This window comes from Thermobia domestica, chromosome 13 (assembly GCF_964235325.1).
Source record: "Thermobia domestica chromosome 13, izTheDome1.hap1.1, whole genome shotgun sequence".
Taxonomy (NCBI): domain Eukaryota; kingdom Metazoa; phylum Arthropoda; class Insecta; order Zygentoma; family Lepismatidae; genus Thermobia; species Thermobia domestica.
The window spans coordinates 124,244,664-124,263,583 of record NC_137466.1 but is presented as its reverse complement, the minus strand read 5'-3'; the positions used below and the strand labels follow the sequence as shown (position 1 = coordinate 124,263,583).

The 18,920-nt window shown below is 34.4% G+C and overlaps 1 protein-coding gene across 3 annotated transcripts in view; it reads left to right on the top strand.

Annotated features, from left to right (window-relative positions):
- Dgk (diacyl glycerol kinase 1) overlaps positions 1 to 18,920 on the top strand; it is a 527,084-nt gene that overhangs the window by 357,605 nt on the left and 150,559 nt on the right. For all 3 annotated transcript variants that reach the window (XM_081736412.1, XM_081736413.1, XM_081736411.1), the window contains one exon: positions 7,835 to 7,911. In XM_081736412.1, coding sequence (XP_081592538.1) covers positions 7,835 to 7,911 — 77 coding nt within the window. The remainder of the gene's footprint in view (positions 1 to 7,834; positions 7,912 to 18,920) is intronic.

Genomic DNA, 18,920 nt, shown 5'->3' with positions numbered 1-18,920 from the left:
ATATATATATATATATATATATATATATATATATATATATATATATATATATATAATAGTTTGAATGTTCATTCATTTTTGTTGGTGTGATTATTTTTTTAAAAGCATCTTGCTTTCAAACTTCTGACAATTTAGCCGTAATAGAAGAGAACAGGTTGAAAGACCTACCGAAAAACAGAAAAGCGAAAAAGAAACTGTCTCATCCTAATAAAAAAAAGAAGTCACCCCTTTTGATGTTTGCTAATTCCCAGCTTTCATATAGTGTTCCATTGCACAAATAAACAGAAGGACAAGGCGAGAGAGAGAGAAATTGGACAGAGAGAGAGATGAAACTACATACATACGTATATCAGACAGCTAGGAATTAAATACTATTACACAGGGAAGAGAAGCTCGGTGTCATCAACTTGGCGTGTTGCCACGACAACTAATTCTGCAGTGGAGTGCTTCTAATAAGGAATCAAATTATCCCTCTTCGGTTCTATTTTTTCTACTTTTTTGATGTTTTTATTATATATATATATATATATATATATATATATATATATATATATATATATATATATATATATACCAAATCTACTAATAAAACTAGAGATACATGATGAAATGGCAAATTATGTCAAATAAAGTATATCTGTTCGTGGAATTTATTCATATTTTCGTTTCCAAGAAATAGTATAGTAAACTTGCTCTAAATGGAATATTAATTATTACAGTCTGCCAGTCCTGTTGTCCATTTTCGTTGAAAGGGAAATTGATATCATGAAACTTCAGAAATAGCAATACACTCATATGTAGCTAGATTCAGAGATATGTAATTAACATTATAAGAGTATATTTTAAATTCAGAATATCTTAAATCGTGTAAATGTATTATCATGCATTTTATGTGCATATCTTTATCTCTATTGCAACCTTGCTCGCTCAACGCAAAGATGTGTAATTTGTTAATCTTTGCTTGTGCGTTAGTTGTATTTTGAGTCATGTGATTGGTTGGTTGCTTGAATTGGAATTTAACGTCCCTCTCAAACTGGAGGCTATATGAGACGTGAACTTACAGTTAAATGTAGAATCCGAACCACATGAGCTTCCACTGGGGATGGAGCCTGGGTCTGCCAAACTGAGCACTTGCACGCTAATCATATAGTCAAGATGTAGCTTCGTTTTTCTTCTCAAAGTCGCTTAGTAGTGACCTCGGGTATATGATTTTTGCTAATCGTGTATATTTACAATATAAATGGTACTTACGTCCTGTGATATTTTAATGCGGTGACTGATGACTCTTTTGTATTAAGCCTATCATGCAAGTGTCTAGTAAATATTATATAATTTGAATCTAATTATCGTACTGTATGTGTTCCTTAGAAGATAAAATACTGTACTTAGATGATGTATACAATTGAAATATACGGTTCAAATATTACAAGAAGTAGGGAGAAAAAGGTAGAAGAAAATGGAAACTCTGGGTGAGAATACAGAAGAGTGGAAGGCAGTGCCAATCAATCGAAAGATTGCTCAATAGGGAAGACACGCTCGTAACTAAAATATTTGAAGTTGATTATATCTTGGGTTTTGAAACCCAAAGTAAAATGCCTACATTGAAAGTCGAATGAACCTTCGTATACATTTTGTTACTGTGTTTTGACATGTGTTTCTTCTATGATGAACCCACATTTCCAAGCATATTACTTGTAAATGCGCTATATCAACTCAGTGAGGAATATATTTAATATATTTGGAGAGCAAGAGGGCCTAAATAATACTGGATGAATAAAGACAAGTATACAAGTACAATTTATTCTACATAAGCGTTATAAGAATCGTCTTACTGTTGCTTTAAGCTAGTTTGTGCTTCTTTCTAGTATTTTTAAGCAGGTTGAATCAATTTATTTTTTAAAACAGAGTATCTATCATTTAAAGAACTATAAGTATTTTTAAAACCACAATATTTGACTTATTTAGCAATTAATTGAAATTTCATGTATCGGTTTCGTATACATACAGATTTCTTTTTGTCCTTTACACTGTTCATGCCCATATGGATGATTCATAAACAATCAATATAAAGTAGAAAAGTGTTTGTTTCGTGTGATTTTGTTAATTAGAATCCAAGATAAAGATATTTGCCAAATGTTATAAATTTTGCTAAAATGGCCAGTCGTTTCCGGCTTTTTTAGGAATTTCATGGAAAGTTTAAAGCTTAGATCACATAATTTAAAATTTTGTTTCGCATAGTTCATGATTTCCAGCACTTGTAAAATAGGATTATAAATCATTTTAACGTTAATTATATTGAAAGTATCAATAACTATATAGATGTATAATTTGACTTAAAGTTTCCATTTTAGAGGTGGTGACCTAGGTAAGGATTCCCACTTATCAATTACATTGCTTCAGCAGCATTTACAAGAATTTATAATGGCCTACGCATGATTCAAGTTTGAGGAGAGGGGCCGCGGTGGCTCAGTCGTAGACCGTTCACCTCTGGTGCTTGGGGTCCCGGGTTCGATCCCAGCCCCCGCCAAGTGAACTTTGTGGTGGACAAACACCGTGTGCGTGGGTTTTCTCGCGGCTCTCCCGTTTCCTCCCACTTTCTTCATTCCACCATTTCATTCATTACTCATCATCACCGTTTCCTTTAGCCTAACCGGCATAACCGTGGGACGTAAAACTGAAAGATTTCATTTCATTTCCAAGTTTGAGGAGAAGGAAAGAGTGTATAAACGAAAATGAATGAAAGAGGGATACCAAAGAAGACAATTTACAAGGAAATCTTTCGTCAATAACTTAAATTCCTGACTCGCATGTTTTTTGGTATAGGAGGTCTTTGGTTTGCCTTCTGGTGATGCAAGTATCCTGTTCTGAACGATAATTTTCACTTTGGTATAATATCACGCGATTCCATGTATCATGTACTCGGAGAAACATTTTGCAGTAAGAAAAGCTGCATAGCCTTTATTATAGGCAACTAGCATTTCTTCTTACTGTGCAGGTTCCTGAAACGCATAAAGGATGGTAAGAAACTATTTGAACAAACTTCGGGAGCTGATTCCCAAAATCGAAACCAACAAACAAACGTCATCGTAACTTTGATAACTGAAGGATAGTTTCGGCGATATAAGGTGCTGAAAGCGTGGGAAAATGAACTTCAGAGGGCTGTAATTAAAAAAAAAAAAAAAAAACGCAATGTAGAGAGTTCGGTTTAAAACATGACACTCGAAGTCATACCTGCCCGATTGAAAAATGTATGTTTCAAACCTCCGCAAGATGTGTGCGAGGGATTCCCCAAAGGAATGTGGGATCCTCTATAACCTAGCAAGTAAAGATGAGTCGAAATCGTTGTGAATACAGATATTTCCCGCCTAGTAACAATAATTCGTCATAATTTGTACGTAATAAGTAGATATCTCTATATCTCAAACAGATACGAACAGGGTGGTTCATAAATGTGGAAACAAGTAATGAACAATGCTCAAAACCTGTATATGTCTCAAGTTGTCGTGGGTTCAAAGTGACCGAAATATAAGAAGTAGCATCGAAAACATATAATTCATATTAAATTCTTCCATAAGCCCTTAAAACCAAAAACGGCTATTGAAATAATATATGCTGGGCAAGTTAAAGGGGCAAAAATGCCATACCAGGCCCATATGTCTGGTCAATGACAACATAAGACCAGAGAAGACATACACAAACAGGCCAAAAGAACGAGTAGAAACTCTGGTGTACAATGTAGTGGGCTTATGTGAATTGCCTTACAGCAAATGCTAGAAGTGACCATCATGAGTTTTGATGCACGCATTCCAACGTCTATGCATGGAGTATCTAACCCGGATGAAGATCCCAGGATCCTGTTAAACAGCACGACAGGCGTCCTGGAAACGTTGTTCCAATACGCTGATATCAGGACCTGGGTAGCACTCTTCAGACGGACCAAAAGATAAAAGTTCAGAGGATTGACTTTTCTAGAGACCGGACAGGCCATGCGACACCCCCCTCGTCCGATTCATCGTCCTGGGAATGTGAGATCTAGATATTGACGTACACTCACACGAAAGTGAGCAGGAGCGCCATCGTGCATAAACCACATGCGTTGGCGCACTGATAAGAACACATCTTCCCTCAAAACGAGAAGAGTGTAGCGCAAGAACCGCTCATATACAGTACCATTCAGTCTTTGTGGAAGAAGATACCACCAGATGATCTTCCAGAATACCCGCCTATAAATTAATGCCAAAGCGTTGTTGATGATTGGTGTCGATGGTACTATGGAGATGTTCTTTGCCAAACAGATGTGCGGTATGTTAGTAATGCTCCCGAATGTCGCTTCAGCCGTAAACAATATAGACGACAGAAACGTCAAACAGTTCCTGTCCTGACGAATGAATCACCACAAAATAGTTTTCAGTAAAATCCGAAGATCATCATCGGTTAGTTCCTGTACCCTTTTGCATGTGATATTGATGCATGAAGAATAGCTAAAATCGTCCCATGCGATACATTCGTCTCACGAGCCACCAGTCTAAAACTCGTACCACTATCGTTTTCCACCATTTGTAACATACGTTCCTCAAGCTGTGTTGTGCGCACTCTACGTGGTCATGTTCTGAAGAGGGAACAGTGTGCCGGTTTCAGGTACACGCTGATACAGAGCCGCAAATGTCGGATGAGCTGGTTATCGATCTGGAAATGGCTCTTGATTCAATCATGCTGCTGCTCGCCCATTTCTGTTAGTCTGCCCATAAATAAATGGCATGTCTTCCTGTTCCCGGTACGAATATTGAGCCATTTTCCTAACACACCAAGTTCAATTGCACTACCACATGCATCTGCACACACACATTGCTGTAATTTATGTTCCTGCTATCACTGCACTTGCACGAACAAGCAAGCATTCATGCATTACAGAAGCGCTTTCTATTGCCCAAACATAGCCTACCAGTGTGCGAGTAGTCGTGTGTTAATTGCTAAGTCACTTGTGCTCAACAGCCAAAAGTTGCCAATGAGCTGTTCGTATCACGAAATTACATCCGAAATACTTTCCCCTCTTCCATGACTCTCTCATTTACTTCCGTGGTGTTATAGAACACAATACAATAACAAAGCATTATGTATATAAAACATACGTTTCTCGTGAATGCAATATACAAAAGAAAAATCCAGTGTAACACTACAATAGGAGCGAACCATCATTCCTCGGGTTAGTACTCTTACGTCTTCCCCACAAGACCACGTTTATTGTGTGCCGGGTAGGTTCTTCACGTATTTATTAACAGCTCCACCACCGGCTTATAGGTGGCTCCACGTTAGAAATTATTCGTAACCATACATCATTTACGATTCAAATGTCATGAGCCAGTGAGGCCGCCCAGTTTTCAATCGAGCAGGTATGACTTCGAGTGCCATGTTCTAAGCTGCACTCTGTACGTTGAATTGTTTTTGAATTACAGCCCTCTGAAGTTCATTTTCCCACGCTTTCGGCACCTTATATCGCCGAAACGATCCCTCACTTACCAAAGTTCCGGATGACTTTTTTGCTGGTTTCGGTTTCGGGAATCAGCTTCCCAAGTTTGTTCAAATAGTTCCTTACCATCCTATATATATATATATATATATATATATATATATATATATATATATATATATATATATATATATATATATATATATATATATATATATATATATATGCGTGTGTGTTTGTCCGAAGATACAGTATATACTATTTTCTCTTTAAAATAATACTGAATGTCCTGAACGATAATTCTTGCTTTGTCGATCAAGAACGAAAGAGAAGTCATTCATTCTATTTATGGAATCCACCTATTCTATTGTTTACACCTTGTCAAATCCAAATTTATTAAATAACACTGTGAAATATACGAACCTCTCTTAATCTTTCAATGTTAGAGAAAGTATGTTTGAGTTGAAAATTCGGTCATTACAATGAGTGGAACTACTACATTTCAATACTAAATACCAGATACAATGGGAAGAAAATGAAAATTAACTTCTTTTATGAAGTTACGACATTTTATCTTTGAGGTAAATTCTAGATCAAATACTGTATTTAGGAAAGAGCGGTGGTGTGTTATATAAAGTTTTAAGTGATTGGTAAATCAAAAACCGCAAACGAGGTAATTTGGTAATTATCTTAGAAGTATTCTCATTTTTTCCAGTTGAGAGAGAGAGAAATTTCGGTGAAATTTCATTTTCCTCATGACAGAAAATGACAGACACATTTCCTGCCCACGTTCTCTATGACAACTTTTCTACTGTCATTTTCACTTGATGTTTCCTGTCACACCACAGACAAAGGCAGTGTGCTCCTAATTAGTTTGTTCAAATAATTAAAAAAAAAATTGATCTTCAATTCGTCTGCACGTCTAAAATTTCTCATGCAGACAGGAAGATAAAAAAGTATTCATGCATGTTATTGAATAATTTCAGACTCTAGCAAAATTTGGATGTATTGACCCCACTTTTTTGTTTGTTTTTGGCTAGATAAAATGTTTCGATCAAAGCATTATAAATATTTTGTGGCACTTTCAGGAGTATTTGCGTCACTGTTAGTGAAACAAACGGTCGAATCAGTGTGCTACTGAAGAGTGTATTTTGTTTAAGTATTTAGTACATAAACAAGCAAACAACATGCTTTAGCAAAATGAAAGCTATCACATTATTTTCGACAACAAACGACATATATTTTAGACAAACGACATATATTCGTTTACACTCAATTTTCTCGAAAATTATGCATGAGAATTATACTCTCAAACGTATGACATTTTATTCAACTTGGTCTTCATCTAACGATTGACGTTTTTTCTCGTCCTTGGACAATAATTATAATTAAATGTTTAAGAGTTAATGCTAATTTTGGTCATTATGTCATTAACCATACTGATACATTGTGCTGTCTTCTTGCGAGCGAAAAACTTAATTAAGGTTTCCTTCAGTGACAGTTCCATGATTATAGGGGGAGTGATTATCGGACAACATTAAGGTTTTACAAAAGAAATCGTTTTCCTCGAAAACTATGCATGAAAGGGCCTACCCGGTTGCAATGATGTGAACAGACTTTTGGCTGAAAATCAGCAAAAACTATAATACGGAGATGGCTAATTGAAAGCTTATTGGAAAGACGTAATGAAGAGCTAAAAAACGTTGTATAGCACGTAAAGTAAATATGGATAGAGCATTGTCTAAAGTAAAGTTGTTTGAGTAAAATCAATAATAGTGATAAAGTAAATGCATATTCTTCGAATTACCCAGGACGCCCTGCACAGAAATTACGTACTAGAAATATCTCACATCTGGATTTGGAATCTCCAGACTCGATTAATCACACAACGTGACTTTTGTTCTGATCGCGTGACACAGTGGTCCTTATGGCAAACCGGATAGACAAACTTATCCATACATTTTGGTCAGTACAATGACACCTATCGATACGAATATGTCTCATCTTTGGATATTTTTTCTTCATACGCAAATCATATTGTCGAATTATTTAACTCTTGGCATGATAATAGTATCTGAGTCAGACTACAATGCCTAAAACTGTACTTGGTATGTCCTCAAAGAAACAAAAATTAAAATTTAAGTCATAGTCTAGGATAATAACATAGAATCAATACGTTGTATATTTTTAAGTATTACATTCAATGGCGTAATTGTTCACAAAGAACTATAGCTTGTCAGAAAGCTTCCCATTAGGTCATATGTACTACTGCTATTATTTTTGTATCTCTCGAGCGGACTACTTAAATACACCATTCTATAATGTTGCTTATTTTGTTTACCTTCTCTTTCTTTTTTATCTCTACAGATTCCACAAAAAAACTGAAGGATGTACTGGAAGAATTTAGTGGATCTGGGCCTCTTTCCAAGTTCAATCCGGATGGGGTAAGTTGTTAATGTATTATTTATGCATATATATTAGTTGAACTTTTTCGACGCCCATCTCTGCATATCATCCATAAGTACTTGGTGTTACTTCTATATAAGTCTCTTTCAAATATTTTAGGGTTTCTCAAACCAGAATAGATTCTAACTTTGACAACACTGATTGGTTGCAATTTGTTCTTACTCTTAACTCTTTTCCTTTTCTTATCAGAAATATTATTCCATGTCAATGTTATTGTCGACTACCCGTAATATAGGACATAAAACAATCGAAAATGGATCGATCAATGGTTACGAATAATCCTAGAACTATTTATGAAATTTCTAATGCAATTTATATTTACAGTATAAGGGTGACTAAGAATGATAATCAAACACTTAGAGTCTACATTTTGTTCCGAGTACGCGAAGTTATTCACCACAAGGCTAGTAAGCTTCGTTATAGCGGGAAAGATCTTTCGTTATTTTTAGCAAATCTTTATTATAGAAACAGACTGGACTTAGAGGATCGTTAAGTCCAAGCCCGGATCTTGGCGGCTAACGACTCAAAAACCAAATTTGAAAGTTGATAGACCTTAACAACTTTAAAATTCATATGAAATACGAAATAGTACAGGCTTTTTGTTCTCTAGCTATTGGCCATCAATTTCGTGGTTTGGACTCGACTGACCCCAAACGTTGATAGTAAAATAACTCAAGAATCAAATATATCCACACCATAATATCCCATATGTGTTTTCATCTTAAAGATAGGACAAAATTGCTACCCTCTCCTACCATCTGAATAATGGACATTTAAAGTTCATTTTTTCATGTTTTCGGCAGCCTATTAACTCCGAAAGGAAGCATTTGTGCACCCAGGTTGGTCTATACTTTTTGTCTTATCTTGGTGTCAAGAATCACCTCCCAAACGTTCTTGGTGTTGTTTTGAAACACCCTGTGTATATATAAAAGCTTTTAAAGCCCGAAGAAACTTGGGAAATGAAGTGGTAAAAAATGACAAGGGTATAAATAAGAGAAAAGTAGATAGTTGAAAGAAATGAAACATCTCTATAAATATTGTATAAAGATAGAAATCGACAAAATGTAGTGAAGAAGGATGAATGGTTGGGTATTGAACAGATTGTTTCATCATGAACTACATCTTACAACTGAAGCTGATACAGACGTCTTCTCAACTTTCCAGGGGTATTTTTTGTTCCTTAAGGGATCAACTGGGCCCTCAACAGGAACCTCAACAGAATCCACCATCAGCCATGAACGAACTCCAACTTTAATTAAAGTTTTCTATCTGTTATACGGTTGGGTGAGGAGCAAAAGTTGTTTTGTTTCGGTTTTCTATCTATCCTGTTCTTCTTTTGCTTTTGCAGACCTTGTTCCATAATAGTGAACTCTTTCTTTTAAAACTTCCATCCATATCCTGCTTCCGAAACAGAAACATTCAGGTTTTTTTCCTGATCCAAGTAGTAGATTGGTAGCAGAGGGTGATCGATAGCAATATGATACAAAGATATCGAATCCTTCCATTAGGAACGAACTACCAAAACATATGAAGCAAGAAAGAGCAAAAAAAAACCTAAAGCAAACGATAGCTTCATCTCTTTTATACTTTCATATCGGAAACGTCTCGTCTTTTTTAAGCTCTAAATTTAGAAACGAAAATGTAAATGAAAAGAAAACTACATTTGCTTGATACGTTCCCATTATATGTTATTTCTCATGCATATATTGGGGATTGTATTTCTAATGCAACATCTGTACTATCTAATTAAGGAGAGCAGGAAAAAAAGGCAAGCTAATTTAGTTACAACATCTGTTCTAGAAACTGAATTAATAAACTTTTTTTGATGTTGAATACTGGAAAATATCAGTTTTGCTTTTGGATTTAAGAAAAAATGGTTGCGTAACAATTACGAAAAATATATTTAGTATATATGTATCTAAGTAATTCATGATGTCATACTGTAGTAATTAAAAGGATCTGCTTTTTTCTCCGACGTAGGGTTTCGTCCGAAAGTGGGGGATCTACTTTTCGCACGTTTTCCACAGCTGTATGCTAAAACGTGAGTCTGAAAGTATAAGAGCTACAGACTTGATTCAATAATTGTTTTTGCTCTTAAGAGCCTGACATACTAAAAATAATATAAAATTTATCATTTTCTTTTGCTTGTTTTTGATAAGTGAAAGGAGATAATGAAATGCAATTTACCACAACCATAGATAATGTTATCCTACAACAAAAAATATGAACCTGAAGAATTTTCAGTTTTGCCATCCACAGAAATTACAGTGTTGCCAGAATAACAACTCCCCTAAAATCTAAATTAATGCAGCGATTAGAAGAACGAACTCAACTGTATTTGATTACGTATCCAATGAAGTACTTTTTAAATTATAGTTGTATTTAGTTTGTAATAAACAAAATAGCTTTAACATACAGTCACTAAAATACAGTCATTAATAATGTTATTTAAAAAAGGTAGTTCACAGGATACCAATACAACATGATACGTAATCAAATGCAATTGAATTCGTTCCTCTAGTCGCTGCCTTAACTTAGATTTTGGGGGAGCTATTATGCGGGCAACTCTGTAATTTCTATGGATGGCAACACTGAAAATTCTTCAGGCTCATATCTTTTGTTGTAGAACAACATTATCTATGATTGTGGTGAGTTCCATTTCATTATCTCCTTTCACTTATCATTAACAAGCAAAAGAAAATGGTAAATTTTGTATTACTTTTAGTATATCAGGTTCTTAAACTTTGTCAATCAAACTTTCTAATTCTACTCAATATAGTAAAGGTGAGCCTGAAATTTTAGTAATAAAGTTTATATTTACGAATTATTTAGGGTAAACGAAATTCGGGTTAACCCAGTTATACTACTATGGAAATGGTTAATTATACCACTATCTGGCAGCAAATAACATCGTGTTTATACTAGTGGTGGGCACAAAAACCGGGTCTTCGGTTTTCGGTTTTTAGAAAAACCGGTTCGGTTTTTCACCGAAACCGGTTATCGGTTTTCTCCAAAACCGGTTCGGTTTTTTACCTGGTCCGGTTTCGGTTTTCTTCAAAACCGATTCCGGTTTTTTCCAAAATTTGTTCTATTTCTGACCAGAATGGTGTTTCGTTGTTCTTTGGAAACCGAATCCATTTCCCCCGAAATAGTTTTGTGTGTTTTCGAAAACTTTTCACCGAAACCGGTTTTGGAGAAAACCGAATCGGTTTTGGAGAAAACCGAAATGTCGGTTTTTCGGGTTTCAGTGTTTATAGAAACCGGTTTTCGGTTTTTATAAAAACCGGTTTTGCCCATCCCTAGTTTATACTTGCTAGTAGTCTTGACAATTACTTTCAGTTTTCTGTTTACAATTCCATATTGTAAGAGTTGCTTGATTTAAAAAGATAATGCATATGAAGTTAAAAGACGGAATTCTTTTGTAAACAAAAAAGTTGGGAAAAAACTTTCTAGAGAGGATGTGTTTATTTGATAATTGGATAACACATAATAGCACAGAGAGAAGATGGAAAATTACTTTCTGATACGAAGCAAATAGAATTTTACTTTTGAGCAGGCAAATGCAATTAAATTCCCTTAACTTTCACTTAGACGTTTGGTATCGTCACCACAAAAGCCATTAGCTTATCGAGTTATTCATTTAGTGACTCCAGATGAGACCGTAAGAGAATGATATTTTCTTCTTTAAAAAAAAAAGAGAGAGAGAGAGAGAGGAGGGAAGTATCTATCTATATATAAGAAAAAAGTGTCCGAAAGATCAAAAGAAAATGTTTGGGAAAGAGTTTGCAGATGTTGCCATTAGAACGACATCATCCACGACCCAAGATGAAGTTTTACGTAAGATAAACTCTTCAGGCAATCGTTTTACTATCGATTTGTCTATATAAACGTCAGATGAATGAACTTTTGTAAGATGGGAGCAAATTCCAAAGGACAAACAAAAAAATCTTACAAAAAACCGAACTAAAAGAAGAATCATTGGATCACTCAAAACCAAGGTTTCCATCTCTCTTTGTATTAATATAATATTAGATATCATCAATTTTGTAACTAAGAAAATTCATACTTTTGCAGCGTACAGCACATAAGGGATTGGCTATGAATGGTTAACAAAGTTAAGTGTTTGTGTGATGGGAATGGAGAACATTTGAAGGATACTTCTTTAAATAAACACGAAATATATTAGACTGAAGTCTTTGATAATGCAAATCTCTTCTGAAGAAGTATTACTCGGACATACTTTTCCCCAACTTAACCTGTCCTTCACTTTTAATGCTTTAGAATCATAATAAGACAACAGCAATGATATAGATTCCCAGTAGCCAGTTGTTTGTTCGTATAAATGTATAGTTGTTTGAAAATTCACGTTATGATATCTCCATTATCTACATTGTAGTTCTGCTATAAGTAATCAATTGTTGCATTAGATATCAGTGTACAGGGGAGCAGTACTCCTTATTATGTTTCAATGAATTCCTTCCTCACTTCTCCTGAACCGAGACCACTGACATCATTCTGTAATCTTGGAGGTGAGATGGTGTAGTTGGGAACTATGTCATCCTGGTGAGGATTGACCTTACATGATAGTCCGTGCATCTACCAATTACACCGTATTCAAGGTTCCGTCGTGATTTGATGTCCACGTTAATAGTATTCGGAGTTCCGTAATAATATGAAACGGAGCTCCGTCGTGGCTAAGTATGAAACGGAGCTCCCTCGATTCCCGGCGGGAGCTTAAGTGGTTCGGATTCCACGTTAATCAGTAAGTCCGCGTCTCATATAGCCTCGCTGCTGAACGGGGCGTTAAACTCAAAATCAACTCAACTCAACATGTATTGGTATCGATTTATAACAGTTTATTTAGAGTAAGTGATCTTCACCAAATATATATTCATTACTTTCAAGTACATATCATTATTTTTTAAGTTTTACTTTAACTTTAGTTAGAGAAAACAAAGACATTTGTTGAGTTTCACGACTAGATTATCTTAAAGAATATGTCATAATACAAACGCTACTGTCGATAGTGTCTGAAGAAGGATATGTTAGATATACGAAACCGTTATAAATTATAATTTAAAATAAAGTGGATTTTAAGCTTTGCTCAGTGTTTCTTTTGTTAAAATAATCAATCCAAAGCCATGGGTAGTCTTACTGTAAACGCTATACTAATATTTTAGTTTAATTCGGACTGGCTCGCCGGATACCTGAGCAAATGCTCAGTGCGCTCTTCCTTTTATAGATTCCCCAAATCTATTTCAATGCGGAATAAATTGAATGAAATATTTACATTATATTTCAGAAATAATACAAAATAATTTGCGTATCTTGTGAACATTTGTTGGTAATAATAGCTGTTCAAGGAGTATGTAAGGTTTGCTAACCTCAGTTTACAGCTGTAGTGCCGGAGCGTTACGGTTGTTCTGTAATCAAACATCACTTTTATTTGAAGTACTTTTATTTTAAAATTTTGTCTTGTGTTACAGTTAAAATCATATGTGGTTATAGACATAATATTAGATGGCTATTGTAACAGCATAATACAGTAATCATCTATAAACGCAATAATACCTCCTCTCCGACCAATAGGTATGGCACCCACTCAATATCTCTAGCACTGCCCTCTTCATTAAGCCGGTTCACTCTTTTTTTCTACTGTTCTAAACTGAACTTCAACATTATTCCTTAATTACTTATTACGGGTGTATTGTTGTTGAATTTTGGTAGATGTTCTGGTTAAATACTTGATTTATTCATTTTAACGTCCATCGTCTATCGACAGTTATTAGAACGTAAACTGTAAAATTTAGCGAGTAAGGGTTTGTTGGAATTCAGTGTCCCGAGAATATATTCCATCTCCTCTCTAGTCTCTCTATTAATACCAGAAGTATTTGAAATATTTACTTCCGTTTATAGTATGGATTCCATAGAGCAAAAACCGTTACAGATAGCGAGATATTATTTTAATATATGGATTCAACATCTCAGTAATAAATTTAATGTCAGTTTGTATTTGTAATGAAGCCGGAAGTAGTTGAAATCTACTATTACTTCCAGTATTAACAATTCCGATAGAGTAAAAACTGTAACAGATAGTAAGAAAAACAGTTCGATACGAATTCATTCCCAAAATTGCATCCAATCTTCCCGTTATTCTTCTATTAAAACAAAAAGTGAATCAAGAATAACATATAACCTGATAAAGCATCATTAAACAAGATAAATTAGGTAAATAACCAACCACGTTGTGAGCACAACGCAATAAGAATATTTTAGTAATTTTTACCCATACAAATTTACACAGTTTATATATTCGAGTCCTAAAAGACATATCTAATTTAGTTCTTTTTAACAAGTCCTAAATTTAAGGAGTGGGCCAATGTTACCTCTTCCGAAATTCAAGAGGGGATCATCAATATATCCATTTCCTAAGACAGAAAATGAATCCTTATCCAAAACCACATGACCATATAACGTGATAGTCTCATCAAAGAGGATAAAAGAGGTCAAAAACCTCCCAAACTTGAATTTTTGGCAACTTTTTATCTACAAAAGGGAACGAGATGGATCAACCAAATTTAAAGGTAAATACTCCAATTTTATATTACCATACTAAATTTTTAAAGTGCGTAATTTCCAAAATTTAAGAGAGGGGTTCTACGGATCCTCCTAAAATTTGCAGATAGGCCAAGGTACCCCTGACAAAATCAAGAGCGGTGTCTCTATGCACCCTCTGGATCATAACCTGGGGGCCATGGACCATAGGAACTGAGCCAGGAATCATTTGGGACAAAATCGTTCTTAAAGCACCCAGTACTACTCCTATTACTGCCTACACTTGATTTTTCTTTTTAAAAATTAATTTTACTACTCCTGTTACTGAATACACTTGATTTTTCCTTTTAAAAACAATCACAAAAATAATACATTTTTTGGGGGGGGTTGCATCTCTTTCAGCAGCGTCACTAAATGAGACAAGAACTTATAGATTAACGTGGGATCCGAACCAAATAAGCTCCCACTGGGAATCGAACCCGTCTATTCCGTATAGAAGGTGTATACACTAACCATATAATCACGAGGAAGTTCAAAGATAGTATATATATATATATATATGTATATCGTGTGCGATCAATGAATCTCAATAAGTCTTGACAAAATTTAACATGATAGTAGATCTTGACAAGGGTACCATGTATATGGAATGTTATATTGCGCACGCCTTTGGTTCCCCAGTTATGGACTATCAAAATTAACGTCTTGATTTAATTAATTCTTTGCAATCAAAAATCCAAATTGTTATTAAAATCAAAACACAACTGAAACAAAATTGTTATTAAACGCTAAGTGGAAGGAAAAAAGCAAGTTGTGAGATGATTGATCAGCAATGTTATGAAAGCATTTTGCACTTACCTAGATATAATAATAAAATGCTAAATATTCCATGAATGACTTATTTTTGACAATAGGAAATCAATTAGTTTCTAAACATATCGTCACTTAATTTTACAAGATTCAAAAATATTTTCCTGAATTAAAGAGTTATAAACATTTAAAAAATGGTCCAGCCAACTTTCAAACATGGTTTTTGCTTATCGTTAATTCCCAAATTGCATTGTACTTGTGTCTCTCTCATTCTATTTCCTGTCGCACACAATTGAGTATATATATATTTTTTTTGAGACTTTATTTCTCTTCGTGGAACGTGACAGCATTTTCTGTTCTTTTAACGAACAGTGCCATAGAAATGGAACGTGACGTACATTCTTTAATGTTTAAACAACAAACACGTTCATCCAAATTACCACTACGATTTTTTGGAAACTTAGCTTTTAATTTTGTCTTATCGTCCTCTGTTAAGTTCTCAATAAAAATGCAATTTGTTTTTAGATTGTTTTGAGAATCTTTTAATCTATTTTCATAGGCATTTCATTAAGAATATCCAAAATAATTGTCAAATTGTCAGTAGTAGCAAACATTCATTTGCGTGTTAACTTTTAATATAGAATATCACTTAACTTTTAATATAGAATAATTTTATGTATAATGCAAAGCAAGGTTGAAAACAGTCCATCCAACATGCAACAGAGCATTAACTTAAATTTAGCGATTACTTATGTGATATGTAAAGGGAGTCTTTTTATGTTAAAGAAAAAAATTGTACTCCACTTCAAGGAACTGAATATATTTATGTTATGGTTAGGGCTTCCATATTTTTACAGTAAAAACCTGAGACAACCTTTGCATTAAAAACCAAACTCTGTTGCGAAAATTTAAGTATAATTATTGTTATGCAATAGTTTTCTTCAAAATAGCATAATTAAATCCCTAATGGGTCAACTCTTACTAAAAGTGATTAATTATAGCGATAGTTTTAAAATATCACACAATTTTGGGGAACAAAAACAGAACATTTGGAATTTTTACCAATTTTGGGCAATATATTTAAATCTGAAATTGTTCCAGCTAAACCGGGACATTTGTAATCCCTAGTCATGATATGGTACTAACAGTGAATCTAATGAGTATATTGTTTCAGATTTTCACTGTGTTTGATGTAATCATTTCATATCAATTAAGCTGTGTTTGTGGTTCCAAACTCTTGTAGTCTTCCAATTTTTTTTTATTTTTATAATAGTTTTACTATCTTTCGGAATAGACATCCCTTTCAGGATTTTATGGTAAGCAACTTATGGTATGTGAAATTCAAGACAGGAGATACGAGAAGATGTTTCAAAAGTCAGGCTAAATCTTTCAATTTGAAACAATAAGCCCTACATATGATTGTAGGGTACAAAGCACTGACATCGATAAGGGAAAACTTATGCGCTATATGCAACATGATAAATCATCTTAATGTCAACTAGTTTAAAATCACTTTCGGCATTTCGAATAGGAATGATGTAATATAATACATGTTCTAAGACCAAAATTTTCAGGAACTACGTATAATCAATGGAAACCAATATTTTACTTCTCTTAAAATGTCTAGTTATTCTTATGTAACCCTGTTATATCCCATATTGCACAGAGAGGTGCCTTACGCATTCCTACTATATCCCATATAGCACAGAGAAGTACAGTACCTTATATGACTCTGCAATCACTCATATAGCATAGAGAGATGCCTTATGTAATCCTACTACATCCCATTAGCACAAACAGGTACCTTATGTAGCCCTACAATACCTCATATAGCACATATATAGCACTATCTCAAGAGTCATTAGTGTCTGGATATTAAGATATCTATGGGAAGTATAATTTTTGCCAGTGGAGTCCTCAGATTCTATAGAAATCCAGATGGACAGAAAAGTTACTTAATTCCTGTGGGACATTTCTGGGCTCTTTGTAGTATAATCACTAAACCACTTTAGGACACTTAAATATTATCCAGTATATATCTCTCTGAAAATCATGGGAAATCCCCTGTACATTTTCACTGTGATTAAAGTTTCTACTGTAAGTCTGAATGTGGCGGAACAAGCATGAAATCTATAGAACGTCCAAATAAAGTCCCATGTCTATTCTAGCAAGTCATGTGGGATTAAACATGTTTTGCAAAACTGTGAAACGTATATCACGAAATAGTTTTCTCTATAAATTGTGGTCTAAAATGTGTATTACTGGTATACGACCTCGTTTACAATGAAAAATTCCAAATGATTTCAAATGGCAAAAATCAGAATGTCAGGTAATGTTAGTGTATGTCATGTTATAGATATTTCCGTCATCTGTACTTCTTTTACATTATAACCATTACATTTAATATTTACAATTAAATTGTCTGGTTCAGACTTCTGTATCATCATGTATCATCATCTCCCTATTGCTCACCAACTGCAAATGTTTATTTCAAACTCCTTAATATACCATAAGGAGATATTTAAAATTAGTCTGTATCCTTTCAAAACTTTCTATATATACCTTTACATATTGCTGTTTCATTTTAAATTAACCAACTAAAAATATTCACACTTACTACGTATTTCAATTGTAAGATTTCAGTCTATTCTATGGTTGCAATTATTGTTATAATCTTTTAATACGCAAAATGTTTCTTATATGTCTGAACAGAGATATCCAAGCAAATTTCAACGTAAGCATTCCGGACAAAATATTACAAAGTGTGGGCATTCTAGGGACCTTGTGGAAAGTGGCCAAACTCGGCAGAAACTGATCCAGGAGTACAATGCAGGACCCAGTCGTCAAGTCTCTGAGCGAACCCTGCAACGAGAATTGCATTATATAGGCATATTCAGTCGCGTTGCCCGGGTACGTTCCAGACTGACTGCCATACAAAAGAAAAATCGCTTGTCGTGGGTGAGGGAACATCAACACTTGACTAGAGACCAGTATCGATCATCTTCTGGTGAGACAAAGACGAATCCTAGTTCTGTTTCTATTCCGATGACGGTCGCTCCAGAGTGATACGGCGAGCCGAAGAAGCTTACAAAGCTGAGTGCGTGTAAATGTCTGTTATGTCATGTTGTGTGATTGAATTTAGAGTGTTGGTTTGATATATATATATATATATATATATATATATATATATATATATATATATATAAATATAAATATATATATATGTATATATATATATATATATATATATATATATATATATATATATATATATATATATATATAAATATATATGCCCAACCTCATGAAGGCTATGGATTACATGTCCGTTCTGGATAATGAGGTGTTGCTATTTGTCCAGTTTCGCGAGATGGTCACATCCCAGAGTCTCAGTATCAAGACCACAACTGTACCGTTCACCGGGCCAGTATTGTGTGGGAATATTTTGCTGAACATGGTGTGGCCATCCTATATGAAGGGTACATGGAAAGAAGGGGCTAATCGACATTTTAGATCTTTTTCAGGAGAAGCAATTTAAAATGTTGATGGGCTTCTTGTTTCCTTGTATAGCTGTTTTTCTTGTGTATGTTTCTCTGCAACGAGTCACTTTTTCCACAATATT